The sequence below is a fragment of the Hyla sarda genome, chromosome 9, assembly GCF_029499605.1.
Source record: "Hyla sarda isolate aHylSar1 chromosome 9, aHylSar1.hap1, whole genome shotgun sequence".
NCBI classification, from domain to species: Eukaryota; Metazoa; Chordata; class Amphibia; order Anura; family Hylidae; genus Hyla; species Hyla sarda.
In genome coordinates this window covers 177,449,639-177,471,988 of record NC_079197.1, presented here as the reverse complement: position 1 = coordinate 177,471,988, position 22,350 = coordinate 177,449,639, and the positions used below count along the sequence as shown (strand labels likewise).

Sequence of the window (22,350 nt, the reverse complement as noted above, 5' to 3'; positions counted from 1 at the left end):
GACAATCTTGTGACACGCTTCACTGCCGGAGTGATGTCACAATGAGGAGGCAGATGCCTGACGGCCCAGGTCACCGGTGACATTCATGAGGTAAAGTGTCTGAGGACGAGACCTCAAAGGCAACGTCGTCATCATCGTCCGCAAGGTGGAGAACCACAGCGTCCCGCAGCCATGGCGTCCACATCCGCGGCCTAGCAGAGTCCATCACCAGAGTGCTGCCACCGCCGCCGCCGCCAGTCACAATGGAGCCGAGGAGACCGCCTTTATTATCCGAAAGGCCGAACCAAGCGACTGTCCTGAGCTCCTGAGAATGATAAAGGTGAGAAGGGGAAGATATAATGGCCGGAGGTCAATGTTATTATATCAATGATGGGGGGTCGGGGGGGCAACATCACTTTATGGCGGGAAAAAAACACTTTACTCATAAAACGCTGTTTTATGAGCATTTTTTCCCCTCATTGCGGCGTTTTTCCTCTCATAGTCCCCTATGGGCAAGTTTCCACACAACTTATTTTTATTTTTTTAAAGTTCTGAGCCCTAAGAGCAGTTTTTCCAACCAGGGTGCCTCCAGCTGTTGCAAAACTACAATTCCCAGCATGCCTGGACAGCCTTCGGCTGTCCAGGCATGCTGGGAATTGTAGTTTTGCAACAGCTGGAGTCACCTTTGTGGGGTAAACACTGCTCAGAACTTTAGGTTGCCCCAAACTACACCATTTATCTTCCTATAGGTTAGTAGCCCTGACTTACCTGCTCCACATCACAGAGTTGTAATATAAAGAGGCTGTATAGAAGAAAAAAAAATAAAAGAACCCGTTTTATTTTTTTGCAGAAAAAAGCGCCCCTCCCATCCATGGTTCTGTCTGGTATTGCGGCTCAGCCCGACTCAAGTTCATACCAGACACAGCCTATAGACAGGAGGGGCGCTGTATCTGGAAGAAGGCGTCTTCTTAATCCAGACAAAGAAGATCTGCAGCCCTGGACACTTTACCTATCAGCAGGATAGGGGATAAGCGTCTGATCGAGGGGGGTCTGAATGTTGGGACCCCCCGCAATCTCCTGTACAGAGCCCCGGCTCTGCAGCGGCTCTTCATGCTGCGGCCGACACGCTTCCTGCACGGGAGCCCCCATATATTTCTATGGGAGAGGCGGAGATGCAGCGTTTGTGCACCCCCACCTCTCCCACAGAGCTGTATGGAGGGGGCATGTCATCCACCTCAGTGAGGTCGACAACACACTCATTAGCTGTGCAGAGCCGCGGCAATACCGGGTCCCTATACGGGAAATCGCGGGGGGGTCACAACAGTTGGACCCCCCGCGATGAGACACTTACCCCCTATTTTAGGGATAGGGGATAAGTGTCTAAGACTGTGGTACTCCTTTAGGGTGCGTTCACATGGAGTAACTCAAGAGTAATTCATGCCGAAAAATTTACAGGTGAAAAAAAGAATTGTATTTTTGCAGGAAATTTGCGCAGAATTGCGCACGGAATTTCACGCGGAAATGGGGGAGAAAGAAGTGAAGGGTTTTTCAGCCATTTCCATCGCGAAAACGATGTCGGGCGGAATTTTTTTTACCTTTGACTTCTATTGGATTCTGCTCGCAGATTGCGTTTGAAGAATGAACATGCTCATTCTTCAAGCGGAACGGAATTCAGCGTCGGAATTCCGCTAGCAGAATTTCCGCAGCGGAAAAAACATTAAAGTCAATGGGCAGAAGAGATGTGCATTAATTTGGAGCGGAGAATTCAAGAGGAATTACTCCATGTGAACGCACCCTTAAAGGCGTATTCCAGGCCAAAACTTTTTTTTTTATATATCAACTGGCTCCGGAAAGTTAAACAGATTTGTAAATTACTTCTATTAAAAACTCTTAATCCTTCCAATAGTTATTAGCTTCTGAAGTTGAGTTGCTGTTTTCTGTCAAACTGCTTTCTGATGACTCATGTCCCGGGAGCTGTCCAGCTCCTATGGGGATATTCTCCCATCATGCACAGCTCCCGTGACGTGACATCATCGTTGAGCAGTTAGACAGAAAACTTCAGAAGCTAATAACTATTGGAAGGATTAAGATTTTTTTATAGAAGTAATTTACAAATCTGTTTAACTTTCCGGAGCCAGTTGATATATAAAAAAAAGTTTTTGCCTGGAATACCCCTTTAATCTCTAACCAACAGGATCCAATGACCAGGAAAAAAAACAGTACCCTCCTCTCCTGAAAGACTCTGTGCTGCTGTTAGGTTGTCATGTTTTCCATGTGTGTCAGTTTTAGAATTTTTATACATGGGAACACCTATGGGAACAAATTTCGGTGTGAAAGCACACTAACACCCTCTTATTGTATAGGAACTGGCGGAATATGAGAAAATGCCGAATGCCGTGGAAATAACGGAGAAAGGTGAGATGATGAAGCGAAACGTTCCTAAACGGTCCTGTCATAGACGTGGAGTAATGTCATATATACAAGACAACACACTATGTGAGGGGAATTTACCCATGATGGTGCCAGAGAACAATTATTCGACACCTTTATGTAATGTCTGTTTATTTTTACATTTTTCTGTTCAGCTGTGTATTCACACACTAGTTTGTTCATAGCAGTTGGCTATTCCTCCTGGATAGGGAATGGTTAATGCTCTGGACGAATGGTAACTAGGGTGTGTCTATTTTAAGCCAGACTTCTCTGCTGTCTGGGCTGGTTATTGAGTGCAATACTTCTATGTCTGCTTGAGCATTTATCTTGTCTTTTCATCTGGGTTTTTAGCCATGGTTATATAGCATGCGCCTTGTATTTTAGTCTGTGTTACTTTAGTCGGTTTTAGTATTATGTCTGTTCAACTTTGTCGGTGTTCAAACTATGTCTAAGTCTTTCTTGTTACCTGTGCTGTATTTTATATTCCTGTTAGGTATCCTGGTTCTGTGTCCTAGTGTGAATAGTGTCTTATATTTCTATCCTGTTTGGTTGATCCTATCCTTTGTACTTGTGATAGTGACTTGTAACTTACCTAGCTTTCTCTGTACTCATTCTGATATCTGGTTTTGTGAACTCTTTGTTAATTCACTATATTCTGTTCTGTTTGTGAGTTTATATTCTGCCCTGTTTGTATTTATTATTTGTTTTTACGTCACTGCGCAGGAAGGGACCGGCTCCCAGTTGTCGACTCACCGTTTAGGCAGGGAGAGATGTTTTAGGGTCAGTTTAGGGCTCACTCTCCCTGTCCCCCCATGTCAGTCCCTGACACTTTAAGGGTACGTTCACACATGTGGATTTACAGCGTATTTTACGCTGCAGATCCGCCGCTGAAGGACCCTCTGTATGGTGCCCTTAAATGTGCCTGCAATACACCGCTCTGAGCAGACACACTGCGATGTGTGAGTCGCCGCGTATGCTCGGTGTACCCGCAAACATCGCGGCCGCTCCCCCTGCTCAATGAGCTAGGCCGAGAGCTGCTGCGATGTGCGAGTATACTGCACATGCGTGTGGCGACTCGCACATCGCAGTGTGTCTGCTCGTAGCGGTGTATTGCCGCTCCTAGCAGGCACATATAAAGGCAGCATATAGGAGGTCCTTCAGCGGTGGGTCCGCAGCAAAATACGCTGTGAAAATCTGCACGTGTGAACGTACCCTAAAGGAGAAGTCTCAAGAATAAAAACATATCCCATATCTGCAGGATAGGTGATCATTTATATATGGCGGGAGGTCCGAGTGCTGGAGCAGCCCGTCCTGACCCCCACCCGAAGCGGGGGCTGCCCTTATATCTTTATGGGAGAGCCGAAAATAGCCGAACGGGAGGGGGCATTGCGGTCGTCGCTTTGTGAATGGGTCGTGATGCTCCACGGGAGAGTCAGGGCTCCGTACAAGAGATCGCGGGGGCCTCAGCGCTCGGACCCTGCGGATAGGGGATATGTTTTTATGCTTAAGACTTCTCCCTAAATATGTGTGTTGGTAATGTGTACGTGCGCCAAATCTATTAAACGCCTGCAGGGCATGTGCTAGTACACATTTTTTATTATTACACTTCAGTCAACAATTTGTATGACTCCTCCGCTGATTTTTCTGCATTTATTTATTTTTTACCTGTTGGGCCAAAATGTGCAACGTTTTACTAACGCTGCCCAGAGCCGTCTGGGTTGGTGAAGATTTGCAACTAATCGCCCGACACGTCGCAAATGGTAAATTCGTGGCCACTGTAAAAAGTTACCAAACTATGAGATGGACATAGAGAAATGTTACTTTGCTTCATCATTACTGACTACATTGTAAAGAATTAATACCGAAAGATGATAACAGGACCCAGTCCGGATGAGCTCCGAGTTTTCATGAACTTTACAGCATACAGTGATAAAAGGGTTAAAGGATTTATTTAAAGGGGTACTCTGGAGGGGAATAAAAAAAAATTTCAATCAACTGGTGCCAGAAAGTTAAACAGATTTGTAAATTACTTCTATATAAAAATCGTAATACTTCCAGTACTCATCAGCTGCTGTATGCTCCAGAGGAAGTGTACTCTGCTGAGGTGTCTATTCTGGTGAGTATATACTCTGCTGAGGTGTCTATTCTGGTGAGTATATACTCTGCTGAGGTGTCTATTTTGGTGAGTATATACTCTGCTGAGGTGTCTATTTTGGTGAGTATATACTCTGCTGAGATGTCTATTCTGGTGAGTATATACTCTGCTGAGATGTCTATTCTGGTGAGTATATACTCTGCTGAGATGTCTATTCTGGTGAGTATATACTCTGCTGAGATGTCTATTCTGGTGAGTATATACTCTGCTGAGGTGTCTATTCTGGTGAGTATATACTCTGCTGAGGTGTCTATTCTGGTGAGTATATACTCTGCTGAGGTGTCTATTTTGGTGAGTATATACTCTGCTGAGGTGTCTATTTTGGTGAGTATATACTCTGCTGAGATGTCTATTCTGGTGAGTATATACTCTGCTGAGATGTCTATTCTGGTGAGTATATACTCTGCTGAGATGTCTATTCTGGTGAGTATATACTCTGCTGAGGCATCTATTCTGGTGAGTATATACTCTGCTGAGATGTCTATTCTGGTGAGTATATACTCTGCTGAGGTGTCTATTCTGGTGAGTATATACTCTGCTGAGGCATCTATTCTGGTGAGTATATACTCTGCTGAGATGTCTATTCTGGTGAGTATATACTCTGCTGAGATGTCTATTCTGATGAGTATATACTCTGCTGAGGTGTCTATTCTGATGAGTATATACTCTGCTGAGGTGTCTATTCTGGTGAGTATATACTCTGGTGAGGCATCTATTCTGATGAGTATATACTCTGCTGAGGCATCTATTCTGGTGAGTATATACTCTGCTGAGATGTCTATTCTGATGAGTATATACTCTGCTGAGATGTCTATTCTGATGAGTATATACTCTGCTGAGGTGTCTATTCTGATGAGTATATACTCTGCTGAGATGTCTATTCTGGTGAGTATATACTCTGCTGAGATGTCTATTCTGATGAGTATATACTCTGCTGAGGTGTCTATTCTGATGAGTATATACTCTGCTGAGGCATCTATTCTGGTGAGTATATACTCTGGTGAGGCATCTATTCTGGTGAGTATATACTCTGCTGAGGCATCCATTCTGGTGAGTATATACTCTGCTGAGGCATCTTCTGGCGAGTATATACTCTGCTGAGGTGTCTATTCTGGTGAGTATATACTCTGCTGAGGCATCTATTCTGGTGAGTATATACTCTGCTGAGATGTCTATTCTGGTGAGTATATACTCTGCTCAGATGTCTATTCTGATGAGTATATACTCTGCTGAGGTGTCTATTCTGGTGAGTATATACTCTGCTGAGGCATCTTCTGGTGAGTATATACTCTGCTGAGGCATCTTCTGGTGAGTATATACTCTGCTGAGGTGTCTATTCTGGTGAGTATATACTCTGCTGAGGTGTCTATTCTATTTCCTTACAAATATTAAAAGCTTTATCGGCACATCAATACAGAATAACAAAGAAATCCAACGTGTTTCGCCAGTTACCTGGCCTTAATCATGGGTTTTAAGTTACAGTAAAAAGCGCACATTTAAAACACGATGTTTGAGCTTGTGACTCGCTGCACAACGACTGAATCACTGCAAAGTATGGGGGATAAGATGTTTAATACCGAGGGTCCTGCCGCAGATTTATATAATGCTAAATCCCTTTGATCCTTTGCGTCCATGTTCCTGGATTGACAATAACGTGGTGTGAACAGTGCCGGACACTTTGGAGTTCCTTGTACTTTACAGTCCATTTTTTTTTTCCTTTGGCAGATTTACTAGAAGACGGCTTTGGCGCACATCCCTATTACCACAGCCTTATAGCGGAGCTGACAGAGACCGGAAAGCACACAGGTGAGGGGGCTTCTGGGGGTCTGAGAGGTCAAACAAACCACTGAGGAACATGATCTACAGCTCACTGATCTCCTTACAGGCAGCGCAAAAGTTGGATTCGCTATGTATTATTTCTCATACGACCCTTGGACTGGGAGGTCACTTCACCTGGAGGAATTCTTTGTCATGGAGCCGTATCGAGGTGACGATCATTTAAACCAGTGTTTCCCAACCAGGGTGCCTCCAGCTGTTGCAAAACTACAACTCTCAGCATGCCTGGACAGCCTTCGGCTGTCCAGGCATGCTGGGAGTTGTAGTTTTGCAACAGCTGGAGGCACCCTGGTTGGGAAGCTCTGATTTACACTGTTTATAAGCAGAAACATTCTCTGTTGCAGTCCCATGTAAATAAATGATTAATGTCACATCCATGTCTAAACAGGTTTGGGAATCGGATCGGATATGCTGAAGAAAATTAGTCAGGTTGGTTCACTTATGTATACATGTATTGTAATGTATGTACACAGTGACCTCACCAGCAGAATAGTGAGTGCAGCTCTGGAGTATAATACAGGATATAACTCAGGATCAGTACATGATAAGTAATGTAATGTATGTACACAGTGACCTCACCAGCAGAATAGTGAGTACAGCTCTGGTGTATAATACAGGATATAACTCAGGATCAGTACAGGATAAGTAATGTAATGTATGTACACAGTGACCTCACCAGCAGAATAGTGAGTACAGCTCTGGAGTATAATACAGGATATAACTCAGGATCAGTACAGGATAAGTAATGTAATGTATGTACACAGTGACCTCACCAGCAGAATAGTGAGTACAGCTCTGGAGTATAATACAGGATATAACTCAGGATCAGTACAGGATAAGTAATGTAATGTATGTACACAGTGACCTCACCAGCAGAATAGTGAGTACAGCTTTGGAGTATAATACAGGATATAACTCAGGATCAGTACAGGATAAGTAATGTAATGTATGTACACAGTGACCTCACCAGCAGAATAGTGAGTACAGCTCTGGAGTATAATACTGGATATAACTCAGGATCAGTACAGGATAAGTAATGTAATGTATATACACAGTGACCTCACCAGCAGAATAGTGAGTACAGCGCTGGAGTATAATACAGGATATAAATCGAGATTTTCCTAGCTTGTGACGGAAAATATAAGTTATATGAAGACAGGAGGCTCATATCTTGCATTAATCTTTCTTTAACCCCTTAAGGACCGGAGGTTTTTCCGTTTTTGCATTTTCGTTTTTTGCTCCTTGCCTTTAAAAAATCATAACTCTTTCAAATTTACACCTAAAAATCCATATGATGGCTTATTTTTTGCGCCACCAATTCTACTTTGTAATGACGTCAGTCATTTTGCCCAAAAATCTATGGTGAAGCGGCAAAAAAAATCATTGTGCGACAAAATTGAAAAAAAAAACGCTGTTTTGTAACTTTTGGGGGCTTCCGTTTCTACGTAGTACATTTTTCGGTAAAAATGACACCTGATATGTATTTTGTAGGTCCATACGATTAAAATGATACCCTACTTATATAGGTTTGATTTTGTCGGACTTCTGGAAAAAATCATAACTACATGCAGGAAAATTAATACGTTTAAAATTGTCATCTTCTGACCCCTATAACTTTTTTATTTTTCCGTGTATGGGGCGGTATGAGGGCTCATTTTTTGCGCCGTGATCTGAAGTTTTTAACGGTACCATTTTTGCATTGATAGGACTTATTGATCACTTTTTATTCATTTTTAAATGATATAAAAAGTGACCAAAAATGCACTATTTTGGACTTTGGAATTTTTTTGCGCGCACGCCATTGACCGAGCGGTTTAATTAATGATATATTTTTATAATTCGGACATTTCCGCACGCGGTGATACCACATATGTTTATTTTTATTTTTATTTACACTGTGTTTTTTTTTTTATTGGAAAAGGGGGGTGATTCAAACTTTTAATAGGGGAGGAGTTAAATGATCTTTATTCACTTTTTTTTTGCAGTGTTATAGGTCCCATAGGGACCTATAACACTGCACACACTGATCTTCTATGTTGATCACTGGTTTCTCATAAGAAACCAGTGATCAACGATTCTGCCGGATGACTGCTCATGCCTGGATCTCAGGCACTGAGCAGTCATTCGGCGATCGGACAGCGAGGAGGCAGGAAGGGGCCCTCCCGCTGTCCTGTCAGCTGTTCGGGATGCCGCGATTTCACCGCGGCTATCCCGAACAGCCCACTGAGCTAGCCGGCATGCTTTCGGTTTCACTTTAGACGCGGCGTTCAACTTTGAACGCCGCGTCTAAAGGGTTAATAGCGCGCGGCACAGCGATCAATGCCGCGCGCTATTAGCCACGGGTCCCGGCCGTTGTTAGAGGCCGGGCCCGAACCGCTATGACGCGGGGCCACGCCGTGGCCCCGCGTTATAGATCGGGAGTGGACACATGACGTTCCAGTACGTCATGTGTCCTTAAGGGGTTAATTAATGCCCATAGCAGAAAAATCTTTATACAAAACGTATTTAATAAAAAATCTTTTAAAACTACATATCCCAGCAGTCCCCTGTGAACTCCTCCTCCTATCCCAGCATTCTGGCTGCTATATAAGGGACTGCTTGAAGATCCTCTTCCTCTTTCTTTATGCGAACTGCATGACCGTCACCAGAACCACGGAACGCCGGAATCCGGGACAGCTCCTCCTCGGCACCTCCGAACCTCCGGCCAACAGGACCGAAAACCGGGAACAAAACTGTTAAGGAACAATTGCAACAGAACATATCAGGCTGCACCGAAACACCGCTGTCTTCGTCTTCTCCTTTCAATACCCTGGAAGGAAAAAACAAAACACCATAACAGGGAGGGTAGGGAGGGAAGATACTCGCCTCCTGTCTTCATATAACTTATATTTTCCGTCACAAGCTAGGAAAATCTCGATTTATATATCAGACAGGAAGCTCATATCTTGCAAGTTTAAAGCTACTACTTAAACATAGACAATAAAACAAATCAGAGGATCGATACAGAAACATGATCTTTTGGTCGGAAATAGAACTGCCGAAAAGTCAATTCAGACGACCAGTCAGCGGCCATTAAGAGATCTGAAAGAGAACCACCAGAAATAACTACTTTAGTGGCCATAGCCCCTCTCGAAGAGTGGGCACCAAATAGGGAAATGTCAATCCCCGCCATCTCCATGGCCGACCGTACCCACCTGGCCAAAGTGGCCGAGGTGACAGGCAAATGAGGTTGAACATAAGATACTAATAACTGAGTATGAGAAAGAGATCGCAAAGACGCTGTGCGTGTCTCATACGCTTGAAAAAAAACGTACCACACATAGTCGGGGATGTGTCGGAAAAAAGGGGTAAAAGACCGACTGTAGTCCTGTCTTGGTCCTGCGAACAACAGAAAATCTGACCCCTTCAGGTGAAAACTGCCGTCTAGAGATGTCGAGAGCTCTGACATCCGATACCCTCTTAATGGAAACCAGACATAATAACATAGTCAATTTGAATGACAGAATCTTTAAGGACAGTGAATCATTGTCTTCCCAAGAGGAAAACATGTCTAAGACCCGGGAGACATCCCAGGTTGACTGATATCGAGGACGAGGAGGACGTTTAAATTTCACTCCACGTAACAGTCGGCATACTAATGGATGTTTGCCCACTGGTAAAGCATCTACCGGGTAATGATACGCCCCTATAGCGGATCTGTAAACATTAAGGGAACTGTAAGATTTCCCAGCCTCAAATGATTCCGCTAAATAATTCACTACAACTGAAACAGGTGCCTGAACGGGATCAATTTGTCGTTGATCACACCAACGAACCCACAAGGCCCAGGCTGATCGATATGCCGATCTAGTCCCTGGGGCCCAGGCCAAGGCGAGGAGGTCTCTAGCTGATTGTGAAAGGTCCTCACCTGCATCTGGCACGCCGAAACCAATCACCCAAGGAGCGGAAGGTTGCCTTCCATGACCAACGGATGGGATTCCATGGTCGGATTCGTGAGAAGTTGAGGCGACTGGGGAAGCAATCTGGGGTAATCGACAGACATTCCCAACAGAAGGGGAAACCACGGTTGCGTCGGCCACCAAGGGGTGATCAGCACCACCGTCGCTCCCTGAGTCACTATCTGAAGAAGCACTCTGGTAATCATCTGGAAGGGGGGAAACGCATAATGGATCCCCTCCGGCCATGGTTGGCGAAAAGCGTCCACTGCTGACGCTTCCGGGTCCGGCCTCCAGCTGTAAAAGCGGGGTAACTGACGGTTGAGACGAGACACAAAAAGGTCCGTATGCAAGGGGCCCCAGAGATCTCGAATCGCCCGAAACACCGAGCGATCCAGCATCCAGTCGCTGGAATCGGACAGGTAACGAGAATTCCAATCCGCCACTGAATTGGATACACCTGGTAGGTATTCCGCCACTGGAATGATGTCCCGGAAAAGACAGAAATGCCAGAATTTGGATGCAATGTCCGTCAACACTCTGGATCTCGTGCCACCAAGGCGATTGACATATTGCACTGCCGCTACATTGTCCATGCGTAACAAAACGCAGCAATTGTACTTGTGCGGAAGAAAACTCTTGATGGCAAAGAATGCCGCCATGAGTTCCAGCGCGTTGATGTGAAGAAGGGATTCTTCTTCGGACCAACTCCCTCCTGTTGTGGCTTGCCCACAGCGAGCACCCCAACCGTGGCGGCTCGCATCCGACTCTATTATAACATCTGGGCAGGAAGTGAATATAGCTTTGCCGTTCCATTCGACGGCATGGCGAAGCCACCAGTGCAATTCTGCTACTGCTTCCGGACAAAGGGGAATTTCGTCCGCATAGCGTAGACCCTGTCGAAGATGAAGAATTTTGAGTCTCAGAAGGGCCCGATAATGGAGAGGAGCCGGAAAAATCGCCTGAATGGAGGCTGCCAGCAGGCCGACAATTCGGGCTATCATTCTTAGCGATAACCGACCCTTGCGCAATACTGCCCGGATTTCTTTGTGAATCAGGGCCAGTTTGGCGTTGGGTAAACGCAGTACGGCTTGCTCGGTATCCACCTGGAAACCTAAAAACTCCATCTTCTGGGAAGGACTCAGCACTGATTTCTTGTTGTTGATCAGGAACCCTAGTTCCTCCAACAAAGACTCCTTCCATTGGCTGTGTAACAAGGCCTGTTTTCTGGAATATGCCATGATTAGCAAATCGTCCAGATAGATAATCAAACGTACCCCTTTGCTCCTGAGAGCTGCCACTACTGGCTTGAGTAATTTGGTGAAGCACCAAGGGGCCGATGACAACCCGAATGGTAGGCAAGTGAATTGCCACATTCGCTCCCTCCATAGAAACCTTAGGAATGGTTGGGAGGACGGGTGCATGGGCACGGTGAGATACGCGTCCTTTAAGTCGACCTTTACTAGCCAGTCGCCCGGCGATAGCAGATCGCGCAACAGATGGATCCCTTCCATCTTGAAGTGACGGTAAGTCACATGTTGATTTTAAGTCCCGTAGGTTGATCACTGGGCGAAAACCGCCATCCTTCTTTTTGACAAGGAATAGGTTGCTGACAAACCCGGGAGATAGAGGATCTACCTCTTGCACTGCCTGCTTCGATACAAGCTCTTGGAGCTCGTTGTCTATGAGATTCACGTTTAGGGAAGAAAACCGAATGGGATGTGGATTAATGTTCAATTTTGGAAGAGATTGAAAGTCTATCTGGTACCCTGCTACCGTATTGAGGATCCAAGCATCTGCTGTAATCAGACGTGGATAAAATACCTCAGTCTGCCTCCCACCAACGTGTATGGAAGAGGAGATGGGAGTGTACTCACCGGTCGTCGGGCGAGATCTGGGAAATCCTCGGCCTCCACGTCCTCGCCAGGGTCGTCCACGAGGGGGAAAGAAGGGAGCAGGTTGTGCCACAGGTAATGCGTACGGTTGCTGAGTAGGAGCGTACGGTTGAGTGGCTGGTCTAGTGTAGGGCCTGTATTGAGCAGAACGGCCGACAGGTCGCCCTCTGCCCCTGCCGGCCTTGCCAAAAACCTTTGTGTTTGGACCCGCCTTTTTTAGTGAGGTCTGGGCCTTATCTAGGCTGGTGAAAAGACTCACAAATTTATTTATGTTCTTTATGAGGTCCTCTCCGAATAACAGACCTTCAGCTGAGGGACCTGGCTCGGTTTCTGCCAAATGAGATAATTGGGGTTCCAATTTCATCAAAATAGACCGTTTACGCTCAATGGAACAAGTGGTGTTGGCACTGCCTAACATGCAGATTGCCCGTTGGGCCCAGCCTCTCAATTGTACCAGATCCACCGGTTGGGCAGTGGACGCTGCCTGTTCGGAAAGGTTAAGAATCTTGGTCAAGGGACCTAGAAGGTCCAATGCACGATCCTGGATCACCTTAAAAGATCTTTCAATTCCCTTTTTGGCATATTTGCCAGAGTGAGTCAAATATTTTACTAAGACCGGGTCTATTTCCGGTGTAGAAGCCACCTTTCTGGGACATTCGGCTCGCAATTTGTTGCGATTAGCTCTATCCAGGGACCTTCTGGTCCAAAATGCTATATAGTCCGCGACTTGCGGTAACGGTGCCCAATCCCCGGAGCGAGGGTGTGTGATTGCTTCCGGGCTGAAAAATGGTTGACCAAGCGAATCTAAAAGTGTCTCGGATGGTATATCCGGAGTGGCGTCAGAATTTTCAGCCATAAACCCCGCCTCCTCTGTATCAGATTCTGAGTCTGTGGTCTCAGCCACCTCAGAGGCTTCAGAAGACTCATCATTGGATGTGTCAAAAGAGTTTGGTTTTGCTCTATTAGTGGACTTATGCCTCTTATGGTTGTTCTCCTTGAGGCCCAAGGGTCGGTCATATTCCTTAACATGCGGGGTGTGACAGGCCGGGGTAGGTCCTGTCTGGGGCATATTGTTTTCTTCCCCTGCCGGGGAGTCGGAGTGTCCAGCAATATGTTTGCGCTTACTCAGCGCTTTACCCTTTTTAGGTTTCTCCCCTGAAGTAGAGGGATGAACCGCAGAGGCTAATTCAGCCTGGACGGACCTATTAATAAGGTCTTGTATTTGAGAAGCTGACATTATGTGGGATGCTTCTAACTCTATTGCCTCACCAGCAGTAGAAGACATGCCAGGGAAAGGAGCCTTAGTGTTATCCCCTGCCATCACAGACTATCTGAAAGCTACAAGTAGCGATAGTTATAGACTATTCCAAGGTGAGGCAGGTATGAGCTCCACTGATCTAACTATTAATAATAAGTTGAAAAGATAGGGAGGTAATAGGTCTACCTGAACTGACTATTAGTAGCGCAGCTAACAACCGTTGGCGCTCCTCTCACCGCTCGCACAACAATGCGACGAAGAGAGGAGGCGTATACAAGTTACAGCGAGGGCCAGCCGAAATCTTGCGAGATTTTCAACCAGGAGCGCTGTTATTGGGTGTGCGGCGTCGGCAAACGCGCGTCACCCGGCGCACGTCATAGAGGATACGCCCACCTCTCTTCCTTCCCCGCAACAGACAGCCAGGGCAGGAAGGAAGGAAGAAGAAGGCGCGAAAGTTCACAAAATGGCGCTGGGTAAGGAAGAGGGAGAAAAGAACAGAGTAGCGCACCAGGCACAAGAATAGATTTGAGCACTGATGCGAAAGTATAGCGAAAACGATAGTATTAGAAAAACAATACCGCAAAACTAACAGGAAATAGAAAGAAAGATATATAGAAGGAAATATATATATATATATATATATATATATATATAAATATATATAAACAACTACTGGTAGATATAACACTAAAGTAAAGACGAAATGTCCCAAAACAGAGAAAACATACATATAAAAGAGATTTAAGAAACAAATATACTATAGGTACTTATCTGTCTGCTATGAGCAGAAAGAAAGAGGATCTTCAAGCAGTCCCTTATATAGCAGCCAGCATGCTGGGATAGGAGGAGGAGTTCACAGGGGACTGCTGGGATATGTAGTTTTAAAAGATTTTTTATTAAATACGTTTTGTATAAAGATTTTTCTGCTATGGGCATTAATTAAAGAAAGATTAATGCAAGATATGAGCCTCCTGTCTGATATATAACTCAGGATCAGTACAGGATAAGTAATGTAATGTATGTACACAGTGACCTCACCAGCAGAATAGTGAGTACAGCTCTGGAGTATAATACAGGATATAACTCAGGATCAGTACAGGATAAGTAATGTAATGTATGTACACAGTGATCTCACCAGCAGAATAGTGAGTACAGCTCTGGAGTATAATACAGGATATAACTCAGGATCAGTACAGGATAAGTAATGTCATGTATATACACAGTGACCTCACCAGCAGAATAGTGAGTACAGCTCTGGAGTATAATACGGGATATAACTCAGGATCAGTACAGGATAAGTAATGTAATGTATGTACACAGTGACCTCACCAGCAGAATAGTGAGTACAGCTCTGGAGTATAATACAAGATATAACTCAGGATCAGTACAGGATAAGTAATGTATGTACACAGTGACCTCACCAGCAGAATAGTGAGTACAGCTCTGGAGTATACTACAGGATATAACTCAGGATCAGTACAGGATAAGTAATGTAATGTATGTACACAGTGACCTCACCAGCAGAATAGTGAGTACAGCTCTGGGGTATAATACAGGATATAACTCAGGATCAGTACAGGATAAGTAATGTAATGTATGTACACAGTGACCTCACCAGCAGAATAGTGAGTACAGCTCGGGAGTATAATACAGGATATAACTCAGGATAAGTAATGTATGTACACAGTGACCTCACCAGCAGAATAGTGAGTACAGCTCTGGAGTATAATACAGGATATAACTCAGGATCAGTACAGGATAAGTAATGTATGTACACAGTGACCCCACCAGCAGAATAGTGAGTATAGCTCTGGAGTATAATATAGGATATAACTCAGGATCAGTACAGGATAAGTAATGTAATGTATGTACACAGTGACCTCACCAGCAGAATAGTGAGTACAGCTCTGGAGTATAATACAGGATATAACTCAGGATCAGTACAGGATAAGTAATGTAATGTATGCACACAGTGACCTCACCAGCAGAATAGTGAGTACAGCTCTGGAGTATAATACAGGATATAACTCAGGATCAGTACAGGATAAGTAATGTAATGTATGTACACAGTGATCTCACCAGCAGAATAGTGAGTACAGCTCTGGAGTATAATACAGGATATAACTCAGGATCAGTACAGGATCAGTAATGTAATGTATGTACACAGTGATCTCACCAGCAGAATAGTGAGTACAGCTCTGGAGTATAATACAGGATATAACTCAGGATCAGTACAGGAAAAGTAATGTATGTACACAATGACCTCACCAGCAGAAGACTGAGTACAGCTCTGGAGTATAATACAGGATATAACTCAGGATCAGTACAGGATAAGTAATGTAATGTATGTACACAGTGACCTCACCAGCAGAATAGTGAGTACAGCTCTGGAGTATAATACAGGATATAACTCAGGATCAGTACAGGATCAGTAATGTATGTACACAGTGACCTCACCAGCAGAAGAGTGAGTACAGCTCTGGAGTATAATACAGGATATAACTCAGGATCAGTACAGGATCAGTAATGTAATGTATGTACACATTGGGGGAGATTTATTAAAACCTGTCCAGAGGAAAAGTTGCCCATAGCAACCAATCAGATCACTCATTTTTCAGAGGCCTTCTCACAAATGAAAGAAGCGATCTGATTGGTTGTTATGGGCAACTCAGCAACTTTTCCTCTGGACGGGTTTTGATAAACCTCCCCCAGTGACTCTACCAGCAGAATAGTTAGTGCAGCTCTGGATTTGAGACTCATCAGACCAGACAACGTTCTTCCATCGTGCGGTTTTGGAGCCTGTGTGAATTGTAGCCTCAGTTTCCTGTTCGTAGCCGACAGGATTGGCACCCGGTGTGGTCTGCTGCTTCTGTAGCCCATTTGTTTCAGGGTTGGACGTGCTGTGCAGTCAGAGATGATATTCTGCAGACCTTGGCATAGTTACTGTTGCCTTTCTGACATCTCGAACCAGTCTGCCTATTCTCCCCTGACAACATCAAGGCATTGTCGTCCACAAAATTGCTGCTCATCGTATAGTTACTCTTTTTCAGACCATTCTCTGTAAACCTTACAGATGATTGTGCGTGTAAATTCCAGTGGACCAGCAGTTTGTAACATACATAGACTGTCCTGTCTGGCACCAACAGCCATGCCACGTTCAGAGCCACATAAATCCCTTTTCTTCTCCATGCTGATGCTTGTTTTAAACGTCAGCAAGTTGTCTTGACCAGATGTACTTGCCTAAATGCAGCCACGTGATTGGTTGATTAGCTATTTGTGGTAACAAACAATAGAGCAGGTGTATCTAGTAAAGTGGCCGGTGAGTGTACATTCACTCTTCAGTCACTCTTCTGCTTATGGAGATTAAAGGGGTACTCCGGTGGAAAACATTTTTTTATTTATTTATTTTTTTAAATCAACTGGTGCCAGAAAGTTAAACATATTTCTAAATTACTTCTATTAAAAAATCTTAAGTACTGGAAGGATTATTAGCAGCTGTATGCTACAGAGGAAATTCTTTGCTTTTTGAATTTCTTTTTTGTCTTGTCCACACTGCTCTCTGCTGACACCTGATGCCCGTATCAGGAACTGTCCAGAGCAGGAGAAAATCCTCATAGCAAACCTATGCTGCTCTGGACAGTTCCTGACACGGACAGAGGTGTCAGCAGAGAGCACTGTGGACTAGACAAAAAAAAAAAAAAGAATTAAAAAAGAAAAGAATTTCCTCTGTATTATACAGCAGCTAATAAGTACTGAAAGGATTAAGATTTTTAAATAGAAGTAATTGACAAATCTGTTTAACTTTCTGGCACCAGTTTATTAAAAAAAAAAAAAAAAATAGTTTTCCACCGGATTACCCCTTTAAGTCTATATATAACCTGAAAATAGTGATTTGAGATTGATTTACACTTCTCAGTGCCCTTGTATTATATGGGTACTCTAGCAAAAAACATCTTATTCCCTATCTAAAGGATAGCGTGACCCCCGCGATCTCTGGGCCGGCAGCTTCCGTGTTCGGGACAGCACGCCCCCTCCATTCATGTCTATGGGAGGGGGTGTGACGGCTACGTTGTAGCAGTCACGCCTCCTCCCATAGACATGAATGAAGGGGGCGTGGCGGCTGTAGTCGCCAGTCATCCGGCACGGAGCGCAGTACGCTCTGTGCACGGATGACCAGGGTGCCGCGCCACAGATTGCAGTGGTCCCCCGCAAACAGACATCTTATCCCCTATCCTTCGCATAAGGGATTAAGATGTTTTTCGCTGGAGTAGCCCTTTAAAGAGGCACTCCACTGGAAAACATTTTCTTTTAAATCAACTGGTGCGAGAAAGTTAAAACAGATTTGTAAATTACTTCTATAAAAAAAAAAATCTTAATCCTCCCCGTACTTATCAGCTGCTGTATGCTCCACAGGAAGTTCTTTTCTTTTTGAATTTTCTTTCTGTCTGACCACAGTGCTCTCTGCTGACACCTCTGTCCATGTCAGGAACTGTGCAGAGTAGGAGCAAATCCTCATAGCAAACCTATGCTGCTCGGGACAGTTCCTGACACAGACAGAGGTGTCAGCAGAGAGCACTGTGGTCAGGCAGAAAGGAAATTCAAAAAGAAAATAATTTCCTCTGTAGTATTCAGCAGCTGATAAGTACTGGAAGGATTAAGATTTTTTAATAGAAGTAATTTACAAATCTGTATAACTTTCTGGCACCAGTTGATTTAAAAAAAATAAAATAAAAAATGTTTTCCAGCGGAATATCCCTTTAGAGGGGTACTCCGCCCCTGGCATCTTATCCCCTATCCAAAGGATAGGGGATAAGATGTTAGATCACCGTGGTCCCGCTGCTGGGGACCCCCGGGATCCCCGCTGCAGCACCCCGCTATCATTACTGCACAGAGCGAGTTCGCTTTGTGTGTAATGACGGGCGATACAGGGGCCGGAGCAGCGTGACGTCATGGCTCCGCCCCTCATGACATCACGGCCCGTCCCCTTAATGCAAGTCTATGGCAGGGGGCGTGAAGACCGCCATGCCCCCTCCCATAGACTTGTATTGACGGGGACAGGCCGTGACGTCACGAGGGGCGGAGCCGTGACGTCACGATGCTCCAGCCCCTGTATTGCCCGTCATTACGTGCAGAGCGAACTCGCTCTGTGCTGTAATGATAGCGGGGTGCTGCAGCAGCGATCCCCGGGGTCCCCAGCAGCGGCACCACGGCGATCTGACATCTTATCCCCTATCCTTTGGATAGGGGATAAGATGTCTAGGGGCGGAGTACCCCTTTAAGCTCCATTACAGTACACAGGTAAGATCTATCATCATTCTCTTCTCCTTTCTCTATAGGAAGCCATAGAACAACGTTGCGGCTCCATGTATTTCCTGGTCTTGCTGTGGAACTTGTCCTCCATAGAATACTACAAGAAGAGGGGCGCCGCAGACCTGACAGAGGAGGATGGTTGGCACCTGTTCACATTCTCTAAGGACGACCTGAAGCGGATGGCGGAGGGAACCTCAGTGTCCACCACAAATGGCGCCTCAGGTCTTTGTACCAGACACTTTACATCCAGCCAATAAAATCTGCAGATCAACATCTCCCGCAGTCTACACAGGTCATAGTCTGTAACACCATCTACTTTTTGTGTTTCATTCAGACCTGTGCACCCTGGACAGTATTCTGAACCGTACGTTCCCTTTAATCCTTTCAGTATTGATCAGCTGCTGTATGCTCCAGAGGAAGTTGTGTAGTTCTTTCCTTTCTGACCACAGTGCTCTCTGCTGACACCTCTGTCAGTTTCAGGCACTGTTCAGAACAGGAGCAAATCCCTATAGGAAACCTCTACTACTCCTGACAGTTCCTGACACAGACCGAGATGTCAGCAGAGAGCACTGTGGTAAGACTGGAAAGAACTACACAACTTCCTGTGGAGCATACAGCAGCTGACAAGTACTGGAAGGGTCAAGATTTTTAAAGGGGTATTTCAGGCAAAAACTTTTTTTTATATATCAACTGGCTCCGGAAAGTTAAACAGATTTGTAAATTACTTCTATAAAAATTTTTTAATCCTTCCAATAGTTATTAGCTTCTGAAGTTTTCTGTCTAACTGCTCAATGATGATGTCACGTCCCGGGAGCTGTGCATGATGGGAGAATATCCCCATAGGAACTGCACAGCTCCCGGGACGTGAGTCATCAGAAAGCAGTTAGACAGAAAACAGCAACTCAACTTCAGAAGCTAATAACTATTGGAAGGATTAAGATTTTTTAATAGAAGTAATATACAAATCTGTTTAACTTTCCGGAGCCAGTTGATATATAAAAAAAAGTTTTTGCCTGGAATATCCCTTTAAGTAGAAGTAATTTACAAATCTGTTCAACTTTCTGGCACCAGTTGATTTAAAAAAAAAAAATACTTTCCACTGGAGTACCCCTTTAATCCTTTCAGTATTGATCAGCTGCTGTATGCTCCAGAGGAAGTTGTGTTGTTTTTTCCAGTCTGACCACAGTGCTCTCTGCTGCCACCTCTGTTCATGTCAGGAACTGTTCAGAGAAGGAGCAAATCCTCATAGGAAACCTCTACTGCTGACAGTTCCGGCACGGACAGAGGTGGCAGCAGAGAGCACTGTGGTCAGACTGGAAAGAAGTACAAAACTTTCTCTGGAGCATACAGCAGCTGATAAGTACTGGAAGGGTTAAGATTTTTATATAGAGGAAAGTTATAAATCTGTTTAACTTTTCTGGCACTGGCTGATTTGAAATTTTTTTTTTCTCCAGAGTATCCCTTTAAATGAAACCTTTAACCCTTTTATTACTGTATACCAGTGGTCTCCAACCTGCGGACCTCCAGATGTTGCAAAACTACAACTCCCAGCATGCCTGGACAGCCGTTGGCTGTCCGGGCATGCTGGGAGTTGTGGTTTTGCAACATCTGGAGGTCCGCAGGTTGGAGACCACTGCTGTATACTGTAAAGCTCATGAAACCAAGAAAATTTCTGCATTTGTTCATATACTCGGAGCTCATCCGGTGTAAGGGGTTGAACGGTTATTACTAGAGAGGAGCAAACTTACAGTAAATTCGATTCGTCGCGAACTTCTCGGCTCGGCAGTTGATGACTTATCCTGCATAAATTAGTTCAGCTTTCAGGTGCTCCCGTGGGCTGGAAAAGGTGGATACAGTCCTAGGAGACTCTTTCCTAGGACTGTATCCACCTTTTCCAGCCCACCGGAGCACCTGAAAGCTGAACTAATTTATTTACACAGGATAAGTCATCAACTGCCGAGCCGAGAAGTTCGTGACGAATGGAATTTACTGTAAGTTCGCTCATCTCTAGTTATTACTACCTGCGTTGACCAGGGAGTCCTCAGACTTCTGCGTAGATGGATTTGTGTGTAGAAAAAGCAGAGCACATTACAGTATAACAAATATGGATGTAAAGAGGCTCATGTGAACCCTGCCTAGAACTCGACTGTATCCCAGGGGTTCCTTGAGCAGTGATCAGCTGATCCTCAGGTCAATGCCTAGTGCAATGGTCTCCAAACTGTGGCTTCTAAATTTTACATAACTACCATGCCAGGCATGCTGGGAGTTGTAATTTCGCATTATCTCACGGACCACTGTTTGGAGACCACTGGCCTAGCGGATGTAAGCGGCAGACACCCATATACAGTGATCCCTCAACCTACAATGGCCTCAACATACAATGGTCTTTTCTGGACCATTGTAAGTTGAAACCAGACTCAACATACAATGCTATCTGTGAAACATGTCAATGGCTGGAAGAACTGATCAATCAGAAAGGGCAATTTACTGGTAAAACGCCTGTAATACTGAAGTGCATGCACTGACTGGTGTCTGGTAGCGCCCCCTACAGTACAGGGAGGTATGACATGTTCTGTACTCTTTACCTGTATTACTGAAGTGCATGCACTGACTGATGTCTGGTAGCGCCCCCTACAGTACAGGGAGGTATAACATGTTCTGTACACTTTACCTGTACCAGGGTTACCTGCTCCTTTGGACACCAGGTGAGGGCGGCTCCATGTTACTTTTTTTGGACATTGCATGTACTGCAGAGGACCCTGAAGAAGCTCCTGTTCTCTACATATACCAGTGTTTCCCAAGCAGGGTGCCCTCAGCTGTTGCAATACTACAACTCCCAGCATGCCCGGACAGCCTTCGGCTGTCCGGGCATGCTGGGAGTTGTAGTTTTGCAACAGCTGGAGGCTCCCTGCTTGGGAAATGCTGACATAGACAGTGATTACAGCTCCCAGCAGATCTTTATTACTTTTATATGTAAGGATTTGCTTTATCTATATTAGTTATCTACTTATTTATCTTTAATTCTCACTTTTTCCTATTTTTTGGATGACATTTTGGGGCTTCAGAACCAATTACCAGTTTTCCATAGAGTTCTGGTCTCAACATACAATGGTCGTCCTGGAACCAATTAATATTGTAACTTGAGCGATCACTGTATGTTGCCAGCACTTCTGTTCCTGGTGACCACAAAAAGGAAGATGGTGGCTGAGACCCCGCATTGGATGATGGGTAACTTGGTGGTTGGTTTTCTATTACACCAGTGCTTTATAGACAGGGAAGGTGATACTGGAGAAATATTAGGCTCTGTTCACACCACTGATATCTCCATCATGGGCCTGGGCAAAATTAAACCTATAAGGGGCCACTTGCAGTTGGCTTTGTCCCCTTTCCCTGCACTGTTTGGGTGCCCAGATGCTTCAGCAGTAAGGGGCCGCGAAATTTCCGATGGTGGTCCTGTCTCCGCTCGTGATGTTCAGAATAATTTAATTCCCTATAAATAAAGCTTCTTCCAAGTTTGATTAAAGGGGTATGCCGGCTTTATACATCTTATCC

The 22,350-nt window shown here is 44.8% G+C and overlaps 1 protein-coding gene across 1 annotated transcript; it reads left to right on the top strand.

Annotated features, from left to right (window-relative positions):
• The first annotated feature begins 41 nt into the window (after window positions 1-41).
• Window positions 42-19,117, top strand: SATL1 (spermidine/spermine N1-acetyl transferase like 1). The gene is made up of 6 exons (XM_056539783.1): window positions 42-319; window positions 2,343-2,394; window positions 6,290-6,370; window positions 6,450-6,551; window positions 6,789-6,829; window positions 18,825-19,117. Exons 1-6 carry the CDS (start codon window positions 311-313, stop codon window positions 19,053-19,055), a joined length of 516 nt encoding a protein of 171 aa, XP_056395758.1. The 5' UTR covers window positions 42-310; the 3' UTR covers window positions 19,056-19,117.
• The last annotated feature ends 3,233 nt before the right edge of the window (window positions 19,118-22,350 follow it).

What these genes read in the sequence shown, in the direction of transcription:
- SATL1 (XM_056539783.1), top strand. An exon ending in AGAGACCGGAAAGCACACAG is followed by an intron (nt 6,371 to 6,449) that starts GTGAGGGGGCTT and finishes ATCTCCTTACAG; the next exon opens with GCAGCGCAAAAGTTGGATTC. An exon ending in TGTCATGGAGCCGTATCGAG is followed by an intron (nt 6,552 to 6,788) that starts GTGACGATCATT and finishes ATGTCTAAACAG; the next exon opens with GTTTGGGAATCGGATCGGAT.